Here is a 25,709-nt window from a genome sequence, read left to right on the forward strand (position 1 = left end):
GAAACCACCGCAGCCGCACCCTCCCTCCCCCCCCCCACGCCCCGAGGAAGCGCGAGGCGCCGTCAGCGCCCCCCCCCACCCCACCCCACCCCGTGAGGGCGCCCAACGGTCAGTCAGCCCCAACCACTCCGGCCCCGGGAGGGGGGACGGGACGACGGGGATGGGGGCTGGCGGCGAGAGGCCGCGCCGGGCTAGCAGAGGAGAGGGGACGGCCCGGCAGCCGAGGGTGGGGAACCTGGTCTAACCACGGGGCGAGGGGAGCGAGCGGCCCAGAGTGATTGGGGGGAGGGGGGTTGTTAGGCGCCCACAGTGCTGGGGGGGGGGGGTTAACAAGATGGCTCCGGTACCCCCCCGCCACTGAGGTGCTGGGGTCCGGACTGTACCATCCAGGGAGGGGGGAAAACAGGGGTGGGGGCAGCCCCTTCTCCCTCTGTCCGGGGCGGGTGGGGGATCCCGGCTGTGGCGGCGAGGGGGGGGGAAGCGGACTGTACCTCTCCCGCGGGGGGGGAAGGGGAATGACTGCGCCCTGCTCCCCCCCCCCCACTCCTGGGAGTGAACGGTTTATCCCGTCCCCAGCGCTAAGGAGCCGCCAGCTCTGGGCGCCATCTTGGGTGCGACTAAAACAACAAGTCCAAAACCCCCGGCTGGTCCCCGCGGCGTCCCCGGATCGGGCTTCCCTCCCGGACCGTCCCATCGCGTTACCTGAGGGGGTCCCGTGCGGGTGCCGCGTCCCGGCCGCCGCCGCCGGCCCCGCTGCGGCCCCAAACCCCCCCACCTGTCCTCACCTCACAATGGTAGCTGCAGAGCGGGAGGGGGGGCGGCCGCCCGGACCTCATTACCATAATCTGCCTGGCAACAGGCCGTGGCGCCGCACGCTGATTGGCTGAAACGCCTCCGCCCGCGAAGATAGGGCATAAAAGTCCTCAAGAAAAGACTCGGAGGCGGACAGGTCAGGGGGCCGGGGAGCAAGGGGGGGACCCCGATCCACGGGGAGGGGGGGGGGGGGACCCCTGCCCGGGCCTTTACTCCCCCCCTTTCGAGTCCGCGCGACCAATCAGAGCGCCGCTCTCATCCCCGCTCCGTTCCGCCGGGGGCCATATCACCAATCAAAGCACTCCTCTTATCGCGGCGCTCCGCCCCCCCCGCTGGGGGGGGAGTGTGTGTGTGGAGGGGTGGGGTGGGGGGGAGAGGCGAGCAGCGCCCCCTGCTGGGAGGGGCGGGGGCAGGGCGCCCCCTGCTGGCGGGGAGGAGCGGTCTCCGAGTGACCGGCAGTGATTTATTGGGGCGGGGGGCGGCCGGGGTCTGTCCCTCTGTGTGTGTCCTGTTCCCCCCCCCTGTTTTTTTTTTACATCGCAAGGAGGGCTGGGTCCATCTCCTTCTCCCCAGACATTAAGGAGGTGAGGCCCAAATCTCTCGCCTGGCTGGCGGCCCTGACGCTCCGCAGCTCCCTCGGAGTATAATTGTCCGAAATGGTGTCAAAAACAGCAGTCCAGCGGGTTTCACTGTCATTTTACTTATACACTTACAAATTAAAAGCTGAAGCCAGAGCTATTTGCTGGTCGAGGGTCAGCCCGTGAGGAAACGTCCCCAAAAGGGCTCTTTTCTGCCTAAAGGGACCGAGACTGGTGCTGGTATTTCTTTTTTATCGTGGTTTATGTGTCTGAGTCCTAAATGTCAGCTCAGAGAAGGATAATAATTACTATTGTTCAGAAATTTAACTAATTGGTCATTCCAGTGGGGTTAGTGCCATACTTTCATTGCCGCTCATCTTAAAGAGGTGTTTGTATTATGGTGGCATGGAAAAATACCGCTTTTCTTATTCCTTATTTGACATTAGCATACACTCAGAAAGCTATTTGATCAAATAGTTCAGCAGATAGTTCTTAAATAAGACAATCTCTGTGTTTAGTACCTTTTAAATTTATTCCAAATGGCTTCATGAACTGCATGTGTGCATGTGCCTAATAAACACTGTTCCACTGAAGCGTGGGCAGCAGCAGATTCTGTAACAGGCTATTGTGGCCAATTGACCCAAAATCCAGTAGTAGAGGAAGGGTAAATTTTGGTTAAAGATGAATCACTGCTTTTACAAAAACTGGTTCTGTTCATTTTCTGCCCTAGGAGAGTAACAAGAGGTCAGATCTTGGTGCAGTTAAGCATCTACTTCTCCACTAGGTCTGTCTTTTTAAAGCCCGATCTAGTCTTTTAAATAAAGAGGTACAGGCATATATTGAAATCAGCCCCTGTTGTACTGACCCATGCCTTCCATAAGTAATAAAGATTTAAAAAAAAAAAAGAAAAAGAAAATTTTCTAACTTGCGCTTAGGAACATAGCCTTAAAATGTTAGATAAGAAAGGATTTTAAAACTGAAGTGAGCAGAATTAGTTACCAATTAGAAGTCTGTGGGGGTTTGGGGGTTGTTGTCTTCCCCTCCATAATACTTCTTGACTTCTCTGGGCCATTCTCTTAATTTGAATTATGAGAGTTATGGAGTCAATTTATTCCTCTAACCTATAAAACCAGTTTCAATTTCATTACACCATGCTGAAACGTTAGGATAACAAATAGCACAAGGAAATACATAAGACCAAACAAAACTGCTTTATTTCTCATAAGTCTCAACAGCTATACGTGTTACTTTTAAAAAGAATCAAAGTGTTTTCAGTGTTGTATTTTTATTTGGGATTTCCAAGAATCTCCCTAATGTTTTGAAGACTTACTGGCTCAGACACAAACACAGTATTGTGCCATGTTTTCATGCAGACATGTAGTTCTTCAACTGGGCACAAAACACCGCAGGACCTCAGGGCTGTCCTTTCCTGGTATGCGGGTCATACTCCAAAAGTTATTCCACAGGTTGGGGTTTGGGGTTGTTGTGGGTTTTTTTTCCTTAGCTTGGAAAGACCCATTCAGTGCAAGTGTACAGTGGATGCAACAAGCTGCCAGATGCAGAAAAAGCATGCTGGTCTGAATCATCATCTGCAGTATCTGGAATCTGATGTAATGCCTATTGTATTTCCCACATTTAATGTGTTGTTTCTGATGCTCCAGCATGGGCTTTGTTTTTCCAATAGCCTCATGCTGTGAGAGAGAAGCCTTCACGCAAGGTTAAATTTATTTATTTCTAATTTTCATAGTTCAAATAAGCTACATAAAATAATTTCCCCATTTGCCTGTATTGTCTGGAACAGTGCTATAACCCTTCATCAAATCCTCCTCCTCCCTCCCCCTCCCATCTCCTGGGTCATCAGATCTGTATCTCCATCTCTACATCACCTCATTTGTATACTGCTGTTTCAGCGCTGCCTCTGCTGCATGTGTCCCTTCTTGCCTGTTTTGTCTCTTCCCTTTGGCCACTACAAGGCTCATTTTTCCCGGACGCAGCACCGTGTCCCTCATCGAAGCGTGCATACTGACATCCTCCTGGCAAGGGCCCATTTCTCCGTCATTTCAGGCTCCAGGGAGAAAAGCCTACTACAACCCCACCCCTTTTCATTTACTTGCAAATATCTTTTTGACCCAACTCTTTCACTTGAACCTCTTCATCCATTCTCTTCACCTAATAAAACCACTGTCACAAGTGTTTGCCTTATAAACAAGCCTCCTGCGCCTGGACCACAGTCCCCTACAGCTGCTCACCAACCCTCTGGCTTCCAGACCTCCTAAAAAGCTTTTCTGGTCTTTTCCTGTCCATACCTCCTTGTTTCTGGTTTTGTTGGGCTTATTTGATTTTTCTTCATGATGTTATCCCATTTTGAGAAGCATGTAGATTAAAACATGACAAAGAAAAATGCTCAAGTGCTGTAAACTCATTTGAGTTATAGAAGCAGATGACGCCTCACTGGCCCTGTTGACCTCCCGGACTACATCTGTGCATGATAAGTAGGTACTTGCCCCTAGATTTCCAAATTAAACGGTGCACAAAATTGGGTTATGCATTGTGGCACCCATCTAACTTCCCTTGTGCAAGTCAGCAGCTGGCTGTGATTTAAAACACCAATCTAGAAGATGGAAAAACTTCAGCTCTCTCCATGTTTCTGTTAGAACCTGCTAAATTATAATGCAGCTGAAATGTAATTACTTTACTTCCTACCCAGAGAATACAAACCATGGTGAAGGTAGTGATGTGAGTTTACTGGGTTAGAGCAAGCCAACGTAAATTTAATTAAAGTGGCCTCATGTAAAACACATAGAAACACAACAGAGTTATCCCATTGTGGTTCTAAGGGTCATCTCCCCCCCAAAAAAGGTTTAACTTTTTTTTTTTTAAAAAAAGCTAAATTAATCCCCTTATACTGCAAGGAGGGGTTTGACTAAAAGAAGTTGGGGGCTTAGCGTGCCTTAATAGCATCTACCTAATCATCTCAAAACTTTAAAGTGATTTTACTTAAAACTAAATGAAAAACATGCCATTAGAGAAAGCATTTCATCACATACTGTCACTATTGGCTACCCTTTTTGCTGATCCATACCCACCCAAATGGTATTTATCCCCAATATTTAAGAAGAAATATAGGCAACAGGTACAGTAATAAGTGAGGAAACCATTCACATAGCAACACACACACACACCCCCCCCTCAATCTTTGCTGTGCATTTGTTAAAAGGTGCATCAAGTCTTCTTAGGAAAAGGGAGCTTTTCAGTTCACTGTGAAAACCTCTTTAGCAAAGCCATGCTGCCATACAGGCATGGGAAAAGCGAGTTCTGGCTGCAAAAATGCCTGCAGGGAAAATACTTTGCCACTCACCCACCAATATCTCCCTGACTCCATTAGAACGATATTTATTAAGGCTGCTGCTGCTTCTGATAGAGTCTTGAGGTCTTTGGGTTTAGGAGAAGAGAGAAATCAACCAAGGGAGTTTAGCATTTCACAAGTCTTGATGTAAACTGCCTGTTTGCAAGCTTTTCCAGGGTGAGAAAAGTATTTTTCATTCTTGTGCACAGCTGCTGCTGTGGAGTGCTGGCCCTTAAGCAAGGCAGCCAGGTGGCTGTGGTAGCAGTAAATGCTCCAGCTGACAGGCTACAGCAAGTAAAGGAACACCGATGCACCAGAGGTTTTTTTGCATTGCAAGACTTCTTAATTATTGAAGCATTTCCCAGCAATCTGCACTGGACAGATGTAGTTCAACTTCAAATCCAGGTCAACTACTTCTTCATTTGGGATTACTGTTTATTTAGTACATGCATTTCTTCTCTGGGAAAGATGTTCAACCATGATTAGCCTTACAATATTTCACTGAAAGTACCCAACTTTTTTGGCTGATTTTTCACTCAAGTTCAGTGTCACCACTATCCAGTTCTGGTTACGTAGAAGCATTGTCATTAGTAGGAAATAATTTGTGCATCAACTGCAAAGTAAACACAGAGGCTATTTGGGTTTCCTCTCCGTTAAGGAAGCTAGAATGTCTCAGAAAACTATTAACAATGCTTTTTGATATTTCTGAGTTTGCTAGAAAGTTGAATAAAGGTTGAATATTCTCTGTTAAAATTGTCCTAGGCATTATAATGAAGGCTTTTAAAAAAATTGTGAACATTTACAGGATTTATAGGATTTTTAACTTTTCTAGAGGTTTCCCAGCTCTGGGAAAAGACTTGTTAATACACATCCCTTTGATAGTTGTTTTCAAAAAAGTGATGTTGAGATAAGAGTCAGTCTTACCCAGCCTCTGCTGGGAAAGAAAGGATCTTTAGAGATACTCATCCTGCTTCTGGATACACTTAGTAGGTAAATAAGAGAGGCAACATGGAAAAAAGTTCAGTGATAACTTATGGTAGATGTTTAGACAGCAACCACATTTAAAAGAAATAATCATATTTTATGATCTCATTTAGTATACGTGCTAACCATACACTCTGTTTATCTGGGCTGTTTATAGAACAGCAAAAAGTAAATTTCCCAGATGGGAAAACTCAAATATCTTCATACATACTGAAAAATAATACTATCTGTCAGATGGTCAGTGTTCCTCCATCCCCAGCATTGAAGAATTAAGATGTCTGACCTTCTCATGGATGTAGGAATTGTTGGGGAGAGGTGGTTCCAAACCAGTGAGTCCTCTCCATCACAGACACCACAGTACATAACCTGGGCAGGCTTTCTCTTAGGAGAAATTGAGATTTTTGTTCTTGCAGCCTTGAACAAGAGACTAAAGACATCACTGTAGACAAGGGTGGTTGGTTGTTTTTTTTCCCAAGGCCCATTTCTACTTATTTGTTCTTGTGCCAACACTTTCATGCAGTTTAAATAGGGAACTTTTTTCTTTCTCCAGTGTTTATTCTCCTGATGCATTTATAGACAGCAGTTATATCCTCTCCCAAAGTTTATTTTGTTAGACTATGCAAGCCACATTTCTTTCATTTTCTCCTGTATAACACATTCCTTATTCCCTTATCTGTCTTACTAGCTCCTCTGCTGTAGTAGGGAAACAGGGCTTTTAAAAAGAAATTTTCCTCTTGCATGATGCATTTTCCAAAGCAGCTTTAGAAGCCCTTATTGATTCCTAAGAGTAAAAAAACTTCCCCTTGGAAGTCTCTAGCTCTCATCCAAGAGTCTGGATCTCCGAGCTTGTGAAAGTACTCAGCAGCTACAGTCTCATCCTTCAGCACCTGAACAAGATGAGTAAGGTTTACCTGAAGATGGCAGTCAGGGTCATTTAAAAATCCAGGTCAGCAGGCAAGTTCAAGAGAATGAGGTAGGTCTGAGGTCCAGACAGGAATTAGATCTGCAGATCATAGCTACCAGCTTATGAGAACAATCAGGATTAGACAAGATCCTGTAGTCGCTCACTAAGTCCACTGCAATGAGACTGAGTTAAGATCAAGCAGGGAAGTGAGATTAGAAATCCATAACCCAGTACAACTAACCCCAAAGTAAAGCCTAACACTGCTCAAGAATTAGAGAAAGAATATAGTCCCAGGCTCAGCTTAAATAAAGCTTCTGGGCCCACGGGTGGAGGCACCAGGTGAAGCTGTTCAGGATCAGTAAGATTTATTAGTGGCCTCACACTGGCAGGGTGTAATGTTGCTGTTTGGGTGTTGTAGGTAAAGTTTTGTCCCTACAGCAGTCCTGGTTTTAGGCAAAGTAGTTTGCATTTGGTTTTTATTTTCTTATGTTTTGCTTTAGAGTGTGTCTTATGTGTCATGTTTGTTGGACTATTGTCAATAAAAACCTTGTGGGTCTGGTTCAAAAAAAAAAACAGCTTACAATTTTAGAGAAGGTTGTATGCTTAACTTTTTTTCTTTCTGAGGTTTGAATCTTGCTATAATTTCAAGTTTTTTCTTGGTTTTCTATCATGACAATAGACCTTTGCAAAGAACAATGCTGCTGAACTTTTCCCACAGCATTCTGGGATTTTGTGGTGAAAAACATTTGCAACATTGATGGTGTTGTACTGCAATCAACATCTCTGGCATAGGATACTGCGGAGTCCTGTTTGAGTACCTGACCCTGCAGCAAGAGCTGTGCGAGCAGACACCGGCAGCAGTGTGGGGCTGTATTGATTTAGACGTCATTTTGGATTGCATTCAAAATATTTTTGCAGAGCAGTTCTTTGCAGTTGGATGTGTCCTTCAAGAGGATAGTGGTCCCTGTGGCAGAGAAAGGTTTACTTTAGTGACTGATTAGTTTAAAGGAGGGAATGTTTTGAAACTAAACTGAGTTTGAAAGGTAAGCGTATTCCACCCACGCTATAAACAGATACCTGAACACCTTTGAAAACAAGTGTCTTAGGAGAACAATAGGTATCAAATGGAGTAAACGTGTAGCCAGTGCCAAGATTTGTCAGTGAGTTCAATGTCGGCTTATCTCTAAAGCTGACAAAAAGAAAATGGTATCATCTGAGACAGCCATTAAGATTGAAGCCGCAGCCTCTGCCCTGGTGCAGATGGCTACAAATGAAAAACTTCTGCTGCCAGCCAGACAGGAAAAACATGAAAATTTGCTGCACAGAGGAAAAGCGCAGAGCCGCTGAGAGCAGGGAATTCTGGCAGATCCTCCACTGTGCTTCAGACAAATGACACTGGAGGAGAGATGCAGATACTGTAGGCTATGAAGAAATAACTTGTCAATCTGTTTCCCCAAAATCTTTTAGTGAACAGAATGTAACCCAATTATTTTGAGCCAGTCTCTTTTTTTATTTTTCCTTTTTTTTTTTCCTTGCAGGAAATACTCCTTGTTGTCAAAGCTTGTATGATATTACTGAGGTGTGCCCGAATGTTATGTATTCCAGGTGTGCCCAGGCACCTGGCCAGCTTGACCCAAAACAGAGGTGTTTTCTTCAAAGCAGTGGATTTACACAGTAAGGTGAGAGCATTCTTTCAAACACAGTTATGACAGTAGTTAGCATTTTTCTGTTATTACAGAGTTGTTCAACTGTTGCTTTGAACTCTTGTAACCTCAGCCTGCATGCAGTGGAAAAAATCAGGATTTGCTTGCCTGAGCGTGAGGCTGCAGTTCACAATAAAATATTTGCTGCAGTTTCAGCTGAGGGCTTGCGTGTCCTGCATCACGTTAGGTTTGCTCTGCCTTAATCTTGCGGGGACCCTTCTTTAGCTTTGTTTCAAGAGTTTTGCTGTCAGAGTAGAATTGATATTTCCCAGTGCTCTAAAATCCATTTGCTTGGGAAGACTCTCTTTAAAGCTGATACACTACAGTGGTAGGATCTGGGCTGTGAGTTTTATCAAAGGATCCCACAATTTGACCCCTGATTTTCAAAATTCTCTTGAAATTTGCTGCTTAGTGAATTTGCCTGAATAATAGAGGACCACAGTAATAGCAAGGACATTTCTTAAAGCAAATTTGGAGTCATTTTGATCAAGAGACTTGCCAGCTGCAGGCCCATCCAGTTAGTAGCCAATATTTACACTGAAATATCTTTTTTGCCACCATGGTGAGATTGTCTTGAAAGTTATTATTTTAGTTGCTGAGGTATTTAGGAAGGCAAAGGACAGTAACACATCTAAGATGACTAGGTCATTTTACACTTCTCGGATCAGTCTGATAAGGCTGAATTTATCTCCCTGGTGAGTTCAGTTTCATCCAAGAATACACTAAGAAGTTGAATGAGCCACTTCACATCCTTGCAGTCTTCCTCAAATGCAAAATGAGACATCTCCTTCTATGTTAATCTGTGTAATGAATTCCAGAGCCTGGCTCCCCTTCTCTGCTGTCTCCTCACTAATTCCCCGCAGAACTTCTAGGAAACCTGCTGATGATGCCTGTTTTCATTTTTTCCTTCCCAAGTTTGCCCCTTACCTAGTTTTATTTTGACCCATTCACTTTCTGTTATAGTGGTTGCAGAAACCGTAGAAAAAATATTTTACAAAATACTTTTTCCTTTAATATAGAGCAACCGCAACACAGCAAAAACACATTAAAGGTGTAATTAAGAGTAAAAGACAATTTGGTATTTCTGTAACACCTGCTGGAGGTTTATCTCCTTTCATAGTCTTTCACCAGGTTTTCTTTAACAGCTGACATGTTGGTTGATAACATAAATACAAAATAAAAATGAATGAAAGAACCCTCTACCGTGCAGAATGCAGGGTTCTTTCATGATTAAATACTCAATAGTGAATCACACAATTGTTGAAAAGCTACTGGCAAGATTTGAGTCAAAGGCAGAAAAAAGACTTAATGTCTATGGTGTTTTTCCTTCTCTTACTTTAAAGAAACATTTTCACAATGCAAGATCCTTTAATGAAGGTAACAACTTACATAGCCGTAAACTCATTTGATTCTTATTTTTCATAGCTGTACTTCATGGATGCTTTTTGGTAGATTATTTCCTGCTCTGTGCCAGATGCTGTTTTCATTCACAATGAAGTAATAGTCCTTTGTGAGTGATATCACAGTATTATACCACAGCCCTTATTGTGACTTCTCAAATTTAACGTACTGAAATACATTCTTTGTTGGTTGTTTGGGGACTTTTAGATCTAGGCTTTGATTGAAGTCAGTCTGTAACAAAAAAGAGAGAACAGAGCCCAGAGAACTTGGACAGTATGCAATTTGCAGAAAAACATGGAAACAAAAGAAGGGCAAAAAGGAAAAGTTTGAATATTTGATATATTCTATCTCTTCTTGTATAGACAGAGGAAAAACTTGAAATAAGACTTGTGTAATTCATTGTTTTTCAGGTATTGAGAGGGTGTAGGTATTTAATTGCTGACCCTGCCAAGGGATCTACCCGTGTGCCAGCGCTGGGCTCCTGCAGTCGATGCTGGATCAGCAGGTAGCATTGGCCGGGGGAACCTGGGTTGGGGTCTGCTCCTATTTCACACTGCTGCATGTGCTTCAGCTCTGCGCCCACACGCTAAAGCAAGTGTATCCAAATATAAATATTTTCTAGTTCTTCAACTAGATCACAGGGTTAGGCCCTTCTAAACATAGGCTAGAAACTTTGCGGTTCCCTTTTAGACATACGATCTGTGGGTTTCATATCATGATGATACAGTTCCAACCTTTGCTGGTACCAGGTTTATTAATAATGGGTGTATGTGTTTGTGCTAGTGTCCGTGTGCATAGGAATGAATTCTTTTGAAGGGTTACATAAAGGTATATTTTCCAGAAGACAGAACAAATGCAGGGAATCCAGTTGAGTTACTTAAGGCCTGATCATGCAAGGAGTGGAGCGTTCTGATTTCTAAATGCAGGTTAGAGCACTTCGCATCCCCCAGTTCTGTGTAAGGTTGTAGGGGTGTGTCTGTGGGGGCATATGCATATGTATGTGTTTAAGCATAAATTGACCTAAGGACATAATTATACATGCTTGTTTTTCCCCCCTTAGAATTAAACTGATAATTATGAAAAAGTGAGATGGAAGACATTCCTTTTGAAATTGGTAAGCACGTATTGGTTTAAAATCTTTGAGTAGACACTTTTTTGGATAGCTTTTTAGCCATTCCAGTCAACAAAGGAGCTGGCAAACAGGTCTGTCATCCAGCTATATTTTCAGGAAGCATGGAAAAGGTGTCATTAGACTTTTTTAACAGAAAAGAGGGAGATATTTATAATACCTGATAGAATATTGATATATTTAAATGTGCTGATATATGAGATTTTAAAAAATAGAAAACGTGGTCAAATTTTGCCCTTGTTGTAGTCCACTGAGACTGCAGCAGGTAATATGTTGAGGAAAAATTTAGCCAAAAGCAGTTTTGCGGGAAACTGTTAAAATGCAGATAAATGAAGATGTCTGGCTCACCAGAAGAATCTGTATTCATGTGGCGAATGTTTCGTTACTCATACTGCAATGCTTTCTGAAGTATATTTTTGTATCATCATTTCCCATTTTAAATTCAGCTCTTAAATCCCAAAAGGGAATTAACTACCAGCCATTTGCATTTTAAAGGGAAAATTCAAACCTCAATAGAGTGCTCTACTTAAGACTCCTTTTATATAACTTAGCCAATGAGCTACATCTCGGTAGAGACCTTAGGGAGTCAACCAAATGACTGAGACAAGGCAGGGAAACCTAGACTTGGAAGAAGCCTTGTAATTTGCTTCATAAAATGCAGAATACGCTTGTATCGGTGTGAAGCTCTCCTGCGAATTGATGTTTTCATTATTGTGGGACAAAATGCCTTTATTGTTGGGGTGGGCGGGGGGGAAGGCACCTTCAGCCTTTGGCAAACCGGGATGGCTAGAGCACAGGCTACTCTCTCTTGCTGTGCACGAGGGAAAATCATAGTAAAAAAACCTGTAAAATAAAAAGGGCAACTTTTAATTCAGCCCTTTGCAAAACATGGGAAATGACAATCGGAAAGTTACAGGAGAAGCAACATGGGTTTTGTTAAAACGGAGATCTCTCGGGTGCTGACTCATCTTCTGAGAAATTGTGATTCAGGAGAGGAATTGAGGGGGCTGTTCTGCCCCTCGGGCCATGGGTTTGCGGGTGGAAGTTGTAGGCGGTCCACTCCTTTCCTCGGAGACATTGGGATTCATCTTCTACTCAGATGTCCTAGTTCCTTTCAGCTGTGTCTTGCTGCATGCCTTTATTGAACTGAAACAGACTTCAAATACATGTATTTCTTTATTTCTTATCACCAGGAGAACCTACATTCTAACTTCTTGCTGCCTTAGTAGCTTGAACGCTGCAAAAGTACTGCTACTTCTCATTTTCTTGTGGCCCTCCAAAGAACTGGACATTTCAAAGGTTATAAAAAACCCAGTGCAGAATATGAAGCTGCTCTCAAATGAGTTTATAAATAAATAGTACTTGAGAGCATTGTCTGTATTTGGGACGTTTAAAAAAAAAAAAAAAGTGTAGAGTGAGGTCTGCAAATATTAATTCCTGTGCCTGGGAATTCCAAAAATCCCACTGTTTTTTTTCCCCCTAACTCTCAGCTGAAGACTAGGCTGCCTATCGGCACAAGACCCTTCAGCTCCTTCCCAAAGCGTGGTCTGGCGAGAGGCACCGGAGGGCAAAGCTGCAGGTCCCTGCAGTACCTGGCGCACAACTCCCTTGTCTACAGGGTGTGTGTTTCAAGAAACTAAAATAAATATTCCTGTGTTGACACAGGAAGAATGACTGGGTGGTTGGGTCCATCAGGGTTCTAATGATTATTGTAACAGGAAATGTACCTTAATGTTTGTTTAAATAGAATGATGCAAACTGCAGCCATCTATGCTGATATCAAATTAGAGTGAGTAAGGGGGGAATTTTTGGTGGAGTTATCTTGCTTTTAAGAGCACCAGAAAAATAAGCACTTAAAAGTATTGGGCAGCTGATGGAAAACAACAGTTCCCAGTAATAAAGCTCTGCAGTATCAGACATGACATGTCTCCTAGACATCTTAAAATTCCTTATTGTTTGTTGCTGTGTCATAAGTTACTTCCTAACACACCCTGTTGCTTGCAAACTGAGTAAGTGCACCAAGTGATTGGGGGGAACGGGGTGGAGAGGGGGGGAATAAAAAGTGACTTCAGTGTGCCATAAAAGAGCTTGTTAGCACAGGTTATTCCATGATGCCTGATGTAACAGGCACTGAATCAGACCTGATTGCAGAGGGAGGGGTAGATTTCTTGTTGTTGAATTGCACTTATCTTCAAAGCTGCTGCAAATGTTTCTACCTTTATTCAGCAGGACAAGTCCTGAGGTTTTTACATTTGATGTTGTTCATTGCCGTGCCATTTGTTAAGATGATTTGGTTTTTAATCCACCAATGAATACTGAATGAAGAATTCAATCATGATCCGATCTCTTCTTTTGCTTGCCAGTAACACAAGCCATTTTTACTTTCAATTTTAGGTTTCTTTTACAGTACAGGACAAAAATAAATTATGAGTGGAAAGAAGTTAAAATTGTTCCTCTCAAGCAACTCTCCTGCATCAATGCTTAATCCTTCCATTATGTGTGGTATCATTAATCATTCCACTGTAATATTTGACACACACATTTGTGGGACAAATTCAGATCTAATATAAAAGCTGCGATAATAGTGACTTATGTGGAACTGGAGCTAATTATAACATATTTGAATTTTCATCTTTCATGAAAGGCCTCTATAAAATGAACAACCTTTCACGCCGTTGAAATGAGACTGTCTGAGTGAGACAGGCAAGCAGATGAGAGGAGAGGAAAGAAACTTTGTCCAAGGACAACAGGAGAAATCTCAACATCATAATGAGCCCATATCTGTGGAAAATACGCTCAGTTGTTGGTGGATTCTTTTTAATTGTGGGTTGTTTGGGTTGTTTTTTCTCTCTTTAAGCTCTCATAGGGCTTGTCTCCCACAAACTGCACTGCTCGGCTTGTTTAAGTGGGAATGGTTTGAATGACTGATCCTGCCATCTTCAGAGACTAAACAACACTTCTTGTCTTCAAGGGTGGACTCGAAGAGATGAAGATGACAGGACGCCTTCAGCCCATTGTAGGAAGATATAAGGATGCAAAAGAGTGAGAATTTACTAAATATTTTCTGCAATTCCTCCCTCCCCCCAGTGTCAGGACTATGCCTTTATTTGTAGACCTTTAGAGCCCCTGCCTTTTGAGTTCCATGTGTCCGGTTAAGTGTTTGCTGCAGCTCTTTGCAGAAGCATCAGGCATTATTCTGCCTTGAGATCCTGCCTGTGCCCAAAGCCTCGCACCCATCTGGAGAGAGAAAATGAGCAGCATAAATACCCAGTTTGTATATTCCAAAAACTGAAGGTTAGCTAAAAAGGTGGTTAGGCTCTTTTCTATTTTTGCATTTGGGATCCTGAATCTGAGTGTGGGCTCATTACTCTATTGAATTATATATTAGAGGTAATTTCCTTTCCTGGATAGTGAATCCTACAGATGTGCAAATCTATTCCAAAAAGGATTGCTTGTATCTTTCAGATGCTGCATTTGTCTTGGGTAGTCTTTCCTTCCAGACAAACAAACTGTCCAGTTAAATTCATCGTGGTCACTGGTTTTGCCCTCCATCTAGAAAATCAGAGGAGATCATAGACGTAGCACATTTTCCCGATGCTAGGATTGATACGCAGAGTACTGAAGGAGCAGCGGCTGCCTTTAGCAACCATGCTCTTGTTGTGCTAGCCTTAAGCATCCTCGATCGATGTATTTTTCATTTTCCAATGCATTGCAACATTTTCTGTGCTGATGTCCTTCAGCAAAGCAGTAATTTCTAAACCGAAAAGAAGGGGTTATTTTGAAGTTTGCAGTTATGGGAGAGCAAGTATTAATGTTACGACTGTTTCCTTAACAGTCTGTTACATGCTGTAGGCAAGGATCACGCTGGTTGAGATTAACGCAGCGCAACCTGCTGTTTAAATCTCCCCCCGGAAAAATCTCAGAATACCTGCATGAAAGCCAGATTAATGGCACTGTTTGAGGCACAGACCAGAGCAGTAGAAAAATGGCCATCAAGAGTTAAGGACTCATTGATACCATAAAGGGTAGACTTTTCCTCCATTCCTTGCCAAGCCCTTTTAAAGATGTCTTTGAGTAGAAACAGAAAGGCTTGTTGTCCACCACTATTTACTGTGTCACTTCCTTTTCACAGATTCCTATGCTATTTTTCCTCATGCCTGCAATTACTCCTTTTATCCCTGTTTTTAAGGTACAACTCCACTTACAATACATCTGTTCTTATTTATTCTCCATCCTTTCATTTTTCTAAACTTCATTGTATTCCCATTGGAATCGCCTGCCTTTTTTTTTTTAAACTGCTGTCTGCCTTGCATTATCTTTCAAGGCCTAGAAGGTCTCTGCATCTTTTCAATTATTCTCTTTCTATGGAACATCTTCATCCTCTGTGTATACCTTAAGCCCAGTTTCTTCATCTCCTTCTTCCTTCATCTCATTGCTGCTGGACTTTGTACACCTTGTCTGCAATGTGTTGTCCTTTTGAATTACAGATGGAAGACTGAGTTGCAAAACTGCAGGAACCCTAGACTTCCACAAAGAGATTTTGCAGCCAAATATAGATGTTCAATTCCAGAGCAGGATGGCAACTTTCCCATGTTATTTATGGGTTTTGGAGAAGTATCATTTCCCAAAGGCACTTACATAGCTGGATGTTGCATCAAGTTTTAGTTGAGTAATAAAAGTTTTGCATTGCTTTATGCCCCTCATACAGCCTTGTTAACAGATAGAGGTGTTGCCCTACATGCAGTATGGCTCGTGATGCATTGTGGCAGTCAACTGTATATCATTCATGCAAGTTGGGTGGTATATTTTTTCTAGAAGCACTGTTTAGTTTTTCTTACATTGCTGAATTGTGCTGGAATAGAGAGTTCTCTTTACTCAAGCCCACCACGTGCTGTAGTCATTTTCTAAAGTCAGTTTGCATTCTATCTCCTAAAACCAAGGCTGACTCGGCTCTACCTCTGCAACCTCTAATTTGCCTGTATCTGTCACATAGAGCTGGTATGAATGATATGATCTGCTATTTAAATCTTCAGTCAAGTTTTTTAATTAAAAGAGCTGCAAAACATTACCGTTCACAGGTTATATCAATTTTATGCTTTAATTTGTGAAGTTTAAGAGAATGGTGAGAATATTCAAAGACTTTCTCACTTCTGTGAACTCATTCTCCAGGTACTGGCAGGATTTCAGCACATCAGTTCGTTAAAGTTGCCGTTCCCAGTGACTTTAATGGTACCAGACACATTCCTCACAGACTTCTGTTTGCCCTTTTTATCAAGAGCTTAACATTGCCCTTTCAGGGCACGTTTTTGCAGTCATAAATAGGTTCTTTCTGTTCACACAGTTGTGGTCATGCAAGTGATAATGGGCAGAGATATTAACTTTGAAATGTTTCTTACAGAATAAGTAGTAGCAGCCAAAGGTGAGGATGAGATTCTCAGTGCTTCGTTAGCACAGATGTACTGGGAAAAGGGCACTAAAAGCCCTGGAACCAAGCATATAAAATGGGATTCTTGGAAGGAAATGAAATCTGCCACCTACCTAACAGGAGTAACAACGGGAAAGGTGTTCTAGGGAATGCCGCAGCCTTACAGCATTCATTCAAACTGGCACTGTTGTCACAGGCGACAGATAACTACCAGTTCTCATCTGGAATGTGTCTCCACGGTAAATTAACCATCACCACCGCGAGTGTCGGCATACCTGCAGTCGCATAACCTGCCGTTCCTATGTTGACTAGTACTAATCTGAAAGCAACCACCCCCAAAGCCTTTTCCTGCTGGAAGTGTTTGGGTTTATCCAACTGCTGGAATCACATTTGCATTGTGCTGGAGACTCTGCCTCAATCTCCCTTCCTCCCTGCCACCTAGCAGCCACATAAATTCAGTTGCATTCAGAGCTCTTGATGACCACCAAGGAAAGAACAAGATCTGGTGGATTAGAACTTTTTTTTTTCTGGGACTTTTTTTCCTGGGGAGAACTGATCTCTCTATGAAGGGCACTCTGTTATTCTTCAAATTTTGATTTGTTGCTTGTTTTTTAGGTAGTGAACCGAGCACTGATGGTCTCGCTTTTGAAGCGGAATATGCTGTGTTGCAGCCTCGTGGCAGGACTTCAGCTCTTACGTGCTGGTGTGTCTGCAGCACAGTACTAGGAGCAGGCTATGTTACAGGGGGTGAGAACGCAGCTGAGGTCATACTTCATGCTTATCTGTGAGACTTCTCCAAAAGTTATCAGACTGAAATTGCTTTTTGGAAAAAATGGAGGGTAACGCTGTTGTAATCGGGGCTGTGTCAGTAAAAATACTCCGAAGTGAATCAAGTATCTGTTTGGTTAAGTCATGCCTGCCTGTGGGGATGCTGCTTTCTTTTGTGTTAACAGCCAATGCCCCACCATGAAGTATTATATCCAACTAGGCTGAGGTGGAGGACTAGGTGTATTCTGGTTGTACTGTTGCTCTGACTTCTGACATGGGCACCATGTGACCGTGGAAATTCAGACTCTCATTAGGGCCATCATACTTTGCATGTCTCTGCACTTAAGACATTTGTGACTCAATTGCAAGAGCTGCTCGGTAACCTGCAGCCAATTAGTTCAGTTTCTGCTGTGCCCCAAAAATCAAGTCTTCACACACCCCAAATTAACAAGCCCTTTTTCTTTTTTTTTTTTTTTTTGGCAGCTGTTTTGCCATGTTAGCTCTCAGAGGGGTTGTGAACATTAATTAATATGCACCAAGCACTATGTAAATATTAAGTATTAAAGGTATATTAATTTTTATAGCACTTTAAATGCTATATAAATTCAACCTCAAATGAAAGCCCCTATCCAAAGATTTATAAAGAGCTTGTACATTTTGGCCTGGGGAGAAAGAAGAATACCTCCTTTTTTAAGAAAAGGGAAAAGCTTAGCTCAAGCTCCTGTTATTTACTCATGTATTCATATTGCATAATAAAATATTTACATGAAAATCTATCAGTTTTCAAAAAGAACTTGTTCACTCCATTTTCCAACTGAATTTGGCCAAGTTGAAAAGAAAATTATATATGCCAGAGGAGTGCAGTAAAAGAGATTTAAGGCTTTTCAAATACTATAAAAAAGAGACTGTAATAAGTGACTAGTGGACCAGTCAGCTGTTTTAATTAAAACTGGGCTGCTTATTGATCTCTCATACAGATTTACCCCCATCTGCAACATTTCAGCAATATTCCCTTCAACCATTTCAGAAAATAGCGCTCGTAAGAGACGCTAAAGAATATAGAAGTTGAGAATGGGAATGTTTCATAACTATGCGACATTTTGTAGAAAGATGTTTGGTTTTTTTAAAATTTGTTTTTATAAATAACATGGTGAAATAAAAACAGAGTCAGTGCAAATTTGGCATGGTTGGTTTTAAAGCCAGAAAACTGCCCTTAAATAGTGGCCCCAGCTGTGGCACAACATCTGCACTGAAAGAAACCGGTGCTGTGCTCCAGTTGTTCAAAATAGACCGCAGGCACGGCTGTTTCACGCTGATCGGTGTGCAGACTGGCGAAGGCGATGATGATGATGATGTGTCGTCGGGGATATGTGCCAGTTGTTTTAATTAAAGCGTACAGAGAGCTTTGCTGTGTTTACAATGGTTGTCAGCACGCGTGCCATCTTCTCTTCCAGGTAGTGCCTGGTGAGCACCCGCCCTCGGTGTGGTGGAGGGACGAAACAACCTATGACTGTCATTCAATAGCTGTATTTTAAGGAAAAAAAAAAAAAAAAGAAAAAAGCACAACTGCGTTGGTTTTTATCCAAAACAAGCACGGCTCGGAGCTTGCTAGTAGCATCACGGATCAAGGGTTTTAAGAAATAGGGGATAGCTGTGCAGACAGTTTTCTTTTTAGATGAGGAAACCGCCCAGCAAACCCTCTCCTCATCCCTGTGGCGGGGAGAAGCAACGAGGCCGGAGGGCTTTTAGTCCACAGACCCTCATACAGCCCACAGCTTTTTGGGCTCCTCGAGGTAAGGCATTTCACGTGGGCGGTTAATTTCTATAGCAGCCTGAAAATAAAAGAGGTGGGTGAGGAAAAATCCCGCTGGGGTGTTTCCCCGCCCCGCGTTTCCCCTCAGGGCCTCCCCGCGGCCTCAGCCCTCAGATTTGGCCGCCATTTCCCGGCGGGGCGGGACCTCGCCACCCCCGTGGGCGGGGCAGCTTGCCCCGCGCCTCCTCCTATTGGCTGATAGCGGGGGAGGGCGGTGCGGCTCCCTCGCCCAGACGTCCTTCCTCACCCGGGGGCAGGGGCGGCTTTCCTCGGCGGCGCGGCGATTGGCCGCTAGCCGGGGGCTGCCGGGACGTCACTCCTCCGCGTCTACGCGATAGGGTAGGGCGGGCGGGGTGGGGCGGGGCTTCGCCAGGCGGCTCCCGACGCGCCGCCGAGGGGGGCGCTGAGGCCGCAGTAGCGTTTGGGCGGCGGCGGAGGAGGAGGAGGAAGAAGAACGGCGGCGATGATGATGATGATGATGGGCTCCGCGCTGCGCTTTCCCCTCCTGCTCCTCCTGGGGCTCGCCAGTCCCGCGGCCACGCTCGCCGGTTACATCGAGGTGGGTTGAGGGGGCCGGGTTTCGGCCGTTAGGGGCGCGCGGGCGGCCGTTGGGGGGGGCTTCGCGCCGCTGACTCTTCACCTCAGGCGGGCTGAGGCGGCGGGTGCGGCCCCCGCTCCGAGCGGGCTTCCCCCGGGGGAGGGTACCCGGTGCCGGGCATTGTCTGGCTGGTGGGCGAAGGTGGAAGAGAGGCCGTGGGGAAACCGGGCTCCGGCGCAGCCCCAGGTGGGACTTTCTCCACACACCCAGGGCGGTGAATTTGGGGGGGGGCGGCGGCGTTATTGCCTGGGGTCACCCTGCAGCTGGGCTGCGGTTGTGAAGGTGGAAGATAAGTGGGGCGTTCAAGGTGTCTCTGCTTGCATGGAAGGACCTGGAGGTTGACCAGCTTCTGTAAGATCTTCTCGGGGTAGGCGGTGATGGGTTCGCGTTTTTCCCTTGTTTTCAGGAAAGCACTCCAACCAAATACCGCAGGCCTCTTATCTGGCCAAAGATCGCATGGTTTAGCAGCTTCATTTCGCTGTAAGCATGGGTTGGTTTGGGTTTTTTTTTGTTGTTGTTGGGTCTTGGTTTTCTTTTCTCTTTTTTTTTTTGTTGAGAAGTGACCTCTGCATTCTTGGCACGGTGGCAAGAGCTGTGAGCTTCAGATTGGTCTAGAAGCTTAAAAGAGTATTAGAGGGCAATTTCGTAGAGAAAAATCTCTGTTAAACCAATCCATTTGGCTGCTGTCTGCTTGATAGATCCCGAATAAGTCTTCGGGTTTGAACTGTTTCCGTATCTTTCAGAGGGGATGCTTCAGCCAAGTATAAAGGGTGTGCACTTAATACAGAAGTGGCTTAGATGCTGCAATTCATATATATATGTGACATTTGTATCTATATATGAGAGTAATTGGAGGGGGGAAATTCTAACTATCTCTAAAACCAAAAACTTTGTGTAATCTAGCTATCTAAACAACAAGACAGATAGGAAAAAATCATGTAGATTTAAAAACTTTACGCTATAACCTATCTATTAGAGCGAAACAAAGCAAAGTGCATGCTGAGCTTCAAACATGGCACTTAAATAGAGTTTAATAATCTGCACCTGAGTAGTGTTTGGAAATGCGAAACAGCTACATCTGTTTTGTGTAGGTTCTGGGTTATTTAGGGATGGATAAAGAACAGGCTTGTGGCTACTTGTGAATGGCTTGATTTGATAGTTTAGAGTAAAATTTAACAAGCTTGGTTAAGCAGAACCTCTACTTCAGTGCAATGCAAAAATCTGAAGCCCTAAGCTGGTGGTAATTGCTAACTGGCAATAAGTGTGGTTCTTTAATATTTTTAATGTGTGTTGTGTGAAATTAGTCTAGTCAATGACTTTTGCGTATTCAACTGCTATTGAGGAATGGTATTGCACCTACTTTGTACCAGCCCTTCTGTTAAATTTCTATAACTCAATGGAATGTGGTGATAATTGTCTTTGGAAAAACTTGTGTGGAGGTTATCTTGCAGGAAAGATAACTTAAGACTCGGTAGGGCTGCTCTGAGGGTGTCTAGTTAATGCCAAGATCAGGTTACTTGGCATTGCCTTGGTGGTAGGGGACTATCCTGGCTGCTCGGAGGTGGCCGTGTTAAATCTAATCTCTTGCACCTGTTTGGAAACTCCTCCAGCTGTAGGTCACTTCCTCTGTCATATCCGAGACAAATTCGGCTGCTGTGCACATCCCTTCTGGAAGCTGCTGCTGCTTATGGACGTGTGCTACAAAATGCCAAGTTGGAAAACAAATCTAGCTGTAATTTTATTCCGAAGCCTTGTGTCCGTCTGATGAAGCAGATCCCAGGATTCGCCAGTCACAGGATTGGTGAAGGGTTTGGCACAGAGGGGAGAGCGGCAGTGTCGCACCTCAGCACCCCAGGAGGGGCTGGCAGCCCCGGAGAATGGGGGTGTTGACCCCTTTGAAAAGGATTAAAGTGAAACTGTTTCTGCCTCATTCTTTTTCGGAGGATTGCAATGTCTGTAATAGGGTTGGTTTTACAGGCTGTGGGTTCACTCCCAACCTGCAGCAGTCTAGTCTTCACTGACACGCATCGGTACTAGTGTGGGGTTATGTTAGTGCACCAGGCTGTCCTCGGTGCCTCTTCAATTTGTTCAGCCATTCCTGCAGCAGAATTTGCATCCTCTGAAGGCAGAGGATGCAACAACAGCTACCTTAATCTGCTGACAGAAAATGTCAACTGTGACATTTTAATTCTTATTTTTGCTGCATCCTCTCCTATTGTCTTGTCTGTGGGGGACTGCAGCTCTCAAGTCTTTATTGCTGCCGGATTTTTGCAAGAATAGTATCTTGATGCAGAGCTTAGGAAGTGAAATGGTTACCGTTCTTGGTTTTTATACTGCGATTGTTACTGGATGCTATCCAGTAATGTGATGAAAAATATGCAAGAGATTGATCCCCCCCCCCCCCCAGTAATAAAAGATGATGTTTGAAAGTGTACTGGAGTTAAGGAAAATGCATAGCAATGTCTTCAATTACTAGTTTAGGTGGATTGGCACGGTCCCATTAGGTGGATTTTCCTTCACTTGATTATCGTAGCTACCAGTCCCTGTCCCTAGAACACCGGGTAATCTTCTTAGCGACTACAATTTGTTTTTCTTTCTTTCCTGCACAGAGGAGGGGGAGTGGCAGATTTTTCTTTCTTAAATTATTGGTATATGAACTTTTGAATACAGCATTCATGAGGGCTTGTTGTCGGTGACAGTCAGTCTCCCTTTCAGATCGTCATGAGTTGATGGCAGATAACCTTTGACAATCTCTCTTCCAAATGAATTTGAATAGAAGAGCTTAGAGAAACCATTGATACCCATATATTGATGTTTTTCTTTCCATCATGGTATGTGTCCTAGGGTTATGTCTGAATTCAGTGACTGCTGTGTTTTGCTTGTGAAGTCCCTGAGAACTTCAAATAGGACACTGATGCCAACTGGAAAAAGAAAATAAATCTGTTCTAACTTGATCTGTATTCCAATGATAAACTACTTCTGCTGTGCCCTCATGGCCTTTAAAGGTGCGAAGTTTCTTTTTATCACTTGACCTTTTTGTATAATCAAATCTGAGGCGATGCAGACTCAATACTGCTTTTTTTAATCATGTTTGGTTTTAGTGGTCTTTTTCCAAAGCTATCTTGAATGCTTAGGTCTGTTACCTGCCTGTTCCAAATTACCAGGATCTGGGGTGAGGAAAAAAACCAAATGTGTTTTACAGCAGAGTTGTGGGTTTCATCTTTTTTTTTTTTTTTTTTTTTTATTATTCTTAAATTCTCACCAACAAAAATATCAGTCTTGTGCCTTTTCTGCAGACCTTGGGGACTTCTAATTGCCTGCTGCATTGAACAAAGAACTCCACCTAGGGGAAATTTCCACTTCTGTGTTGAAGTCCTGAGTAGAAACAGCTCAGTAAAATTCCAGCCTTGAGTGTGTGGCCTTTAGTTTGCTTTCAGATCCTAAAACTTCGCTTGCCAGTAAGTGTTAGGAAATATACTTTCATATGAAAGTGATTATATGCAGTGCCTCTTCTAAGCCTCAACAAAAGCTTCTCTGAAGCAGAGATACATATAAGGAAATAAAGCAAATCAGATGGACGTCTGATACTGCAGAGAGGCTCTGGAATTTCTGCTGCATTGTAGAATGCCACCTGAAGGTAAGCTCTGCTCTTTGGAGAAGGCCTTCAGCTCTCCTTGTTTCACATGTGAAATATTTATGACCTCTCTTAAATGTTATTTAGGCATTAATATCTCTACCAGGGATTAAATGAATTCATTGCATTGCCTGAGAGTTACTCAAAACCTATTCTGTAGGTGGCTTTAGCTGTATGTGAGCTTTATTATAATTACATACTGCTCCTCCTTCAGCACTTCATAGTGCAAGGAGGGATTAATGCAGCGTCTGTGTTCTCTATACCAGTTGGGCTTCTCTCTAGATGTTGCTTATAAAAATTCTGCCTTTTTTCGTATGTATGTGTCTTTTGGAGGCATACAGACTCAGTCTTGTAAACATAAGTTATTTTGACTGTAGCATCTACTTCTACAAATGTACTTAAACCATAACCTTGTTCTTCAGTTGAAAATAGAAGAGAAATGCACTGTCCCCAACTAGATCTTTCTTGTTATCTACACTTTGGCATTTCAGACTCTTCTCATTAACTACTTAGGTTTTCTAAATTGACGTAATCCTTCAGATGCTTGCTCTCATGCTACTTACATGCAGTAAAACTTAGTGTCATTGATTTTTAGTTCATGCAGTCAGCACCTCTGAAACATCTTGTTAATTTAAGATGATGCTTGCTCTTAATTGGAATGCTTCAAATACTTGCAGTGGCCTAGAGACCGCTCTGGTAAGGCTTCCAATTCAGAACTGTACTTGAACTTTCAAGATTGCCCCTTTTTTCTCCCAAAGTGTCATCTACACCCATAATGGGCATGCTCTGCTTTCTCTAGTAGCAGCAGGTTTGTCCCAGGCAAATGGCATATCCTGTCCCAGGTTTTACCTTACTGTTTACCTTAAATGGAGTCCTTAGGGCACTTTGACTATATTAATTTTGTAATTTCCATTCCAATATTTTCATTTTTCAGCTTTTTGCTGTAGGTTCCAATAAGTCTCAGATTTGTGGGAGTAGGGAGAGGAAATGGGTTGACAGTGTTGTGCGAAGTCTCCAAGTAACTCATATATAAAATTGTCAGTTTTTTCTCTTTATTGTGGATTGACCAAAATAGCATACTACTTACTTTCCTCTGGTTCAGGAGAGCTGATGGCTCCTCATTGGATACAGTAGGCTAAAAGGTAACTTTAGCATGTTACTACTGTTATGTAAATAGGGCAGGTTGTACTTCTGGTTGGGTGCTATACAAACGAACCTTCACTCCTGAGGGGGGGCAGTGTACAAGGAAATGTGTGTTTCACAAGAAACAGTTTGTCTGGGGTTTTTTTTGAGTAATTCTTAAAGTCAGATTTGCACTTCCTTTAATTTATGAATCCCTGCAACTGTAAGCAGGGATGTACTCCACGTGCGCATCTTGCATGTGGATGTCGCTTTTTTTCTAACTTGTTCAGCACTAGATTTACTACCTGCACCCCCACCTGCCTTCCCAGGTGGAGTTAAATATCTATTTCTGACTGTGCTTTCTCTAAGCTCTACTTCCTCATGCGAGAACATGGGAAGTCCACATACAAAAGAAGACAGAAGTCAAATTCACCTTGTAGCATGGCTTTTAAATGGTCGATAAGTTCTAATGCTTGCTCCGTGGTCTGGTTGGGTTGATGTTGAAAATGCAAAATTTTTGGCTTTATGTGCATTTGTAAAAGTTTAAGTTCCCACTTGAGATGAATGATCAAAATGCTAATGTTCTGCAAATGGTGTTAAACTAATCTTTCTAGCAGCAAAACATGGCCTGCTTGACTTTATGTAATCAGGTGTCCACCTGATCAGAAACGCATGCAGCTAAGCTGCTTACCAGCACTTCATTTTGAAGTATTACAGTGGATGTGTTGTATATAGCCAGTGGGGAAAAGAATGCATTCATTATTTTTGAGAGATTGCCCCATATAAGTATTAAATTTAGTTATAATGTTTTGTTGTCAGATTTCGTGCTGTCAGCCATGATCGTGTTCTTGTACAAATTTGTACATTGCAGACCTTCATTTTGGTTTATATCTTCAGCAGTGTGCTAGTCACGTGTGCAGAGTTAAATGTTGCCACTCTCCGTGGCGTTTGATGTTTTATTTCCCTCTCCATTTTCATTGGCGACAACGGAAAGTCAAATCACGTGTTGGTTCTCGTGTGTTTCGTAATGCAGAGAGCTGATGGATGAGGCATGGTCCAGAAAGTCTTTTGTTTTCTGTTACAGGCAGACTTGGTTCCTGAACGTGTACGTTTGTATTTCTTCATCTGGTTTAGAGATCAAGACTTGATCTCTCCTGGCCAAACTGGCACAACAGTCTGTGAGGACTGTTGCTGCTGTTACTGTTGGGCCACCACAGTGCTTGTGCTCTGACTGCAAGGATGATGGCTTCACTTGAGGTGGTGTTCTGCAGATTTGTTTTCTGGAGGTGATTATGTTATGCCATGCAGTAACATCTTTTAGCAATGGTTTGGGGGAAGTCTTGGCTCTCAAGCCTGCTGAACAGTGTCTGGCTGCAGAGTTTAATCTTCTTTGCGGTACCTTTCTGCGGGATTTCTCTTCTGACCCTTTGAAAGTTTCATGAGTTATTTCAACTACTATGATTTCCTACACAGATGAGCCGTACAGCAGGT

The 25,709-nt window shown here is 43.3% G+C and overlaps 1 protein-coding gene and 1 long non-coding RNA gene across 13 annotated transcripts in view; both read left to right on the forward strand.

Annotated features, from left to right (window-relative positions):
* The first annotated feature begins 38 nt into the window (after window positions 1–38).
* Window positions 39–18,664, forward strand: LOC142034156 (uncharacterized). 8 transcript variants are annotated; one of them, XR_012651502.1, is made up of 8 exons: window positions 709–949; window positions 8,164–8,304; window positions 10,140–10,234; window positions 10,790–10,843; window positions 13,830–13,900; window positions 14,991–15,047; window positions 15,346–17,030; window positions 18,506–18,664. It is a non-coding gene; the product is annotated as an uncharacterized LOC142034156 (long non-coding RNA). The 8 variants fall into 8 exon arrangements; XR_012651497.1 differs by having other exon boundaries at window positions 15,346–18,664; XR_012651500.1 differs by lacking the exon at window positions 14,991–15,047 and having other exon boundaries at window positions 16,899–17,030; window positions 18,506–18,658.
* Window positions 18,665–19,229: 565 nt separating this feature from the next.
* The window catches only part of APLP2 (amyloid beta precursor like protein 2), a 48,459-nt gene continuing 41,979 nt past the window's right edge, over window positions 19,230–25,709 (forward strand). For all 5 annotated transcript variants that reach the window (XM_075034892.1, XM_075034893.1, XM_075034894.1 and 2 more), the window contains exon 1: window positions 19,230–19,423. In XM_075034892.1, coding sequence (XP_074890993.1) covers window positions 19,328–19,423 — 96 coding nt within the window. In that variant the 5' untranslated portion in view covers window positions 19,230–19,327. The remainder of the gene's footprint in view (window positions 19,424–25,709) is intronic.

Source organism: Buteo buteo, chromosome 9 (genome assembly GCF_964188355.1).
Source record: "Buteo buteo chromosome 9, bButBut1.hap1.1, whole genome shotgun sequence".
Taxonomy (NCBI): domain Eukaryota; kingdom Metazoa; phylum Chordata; class Aves; order Accipitriformes; family Accipitridae; genus Buteo; species Buteo buteo.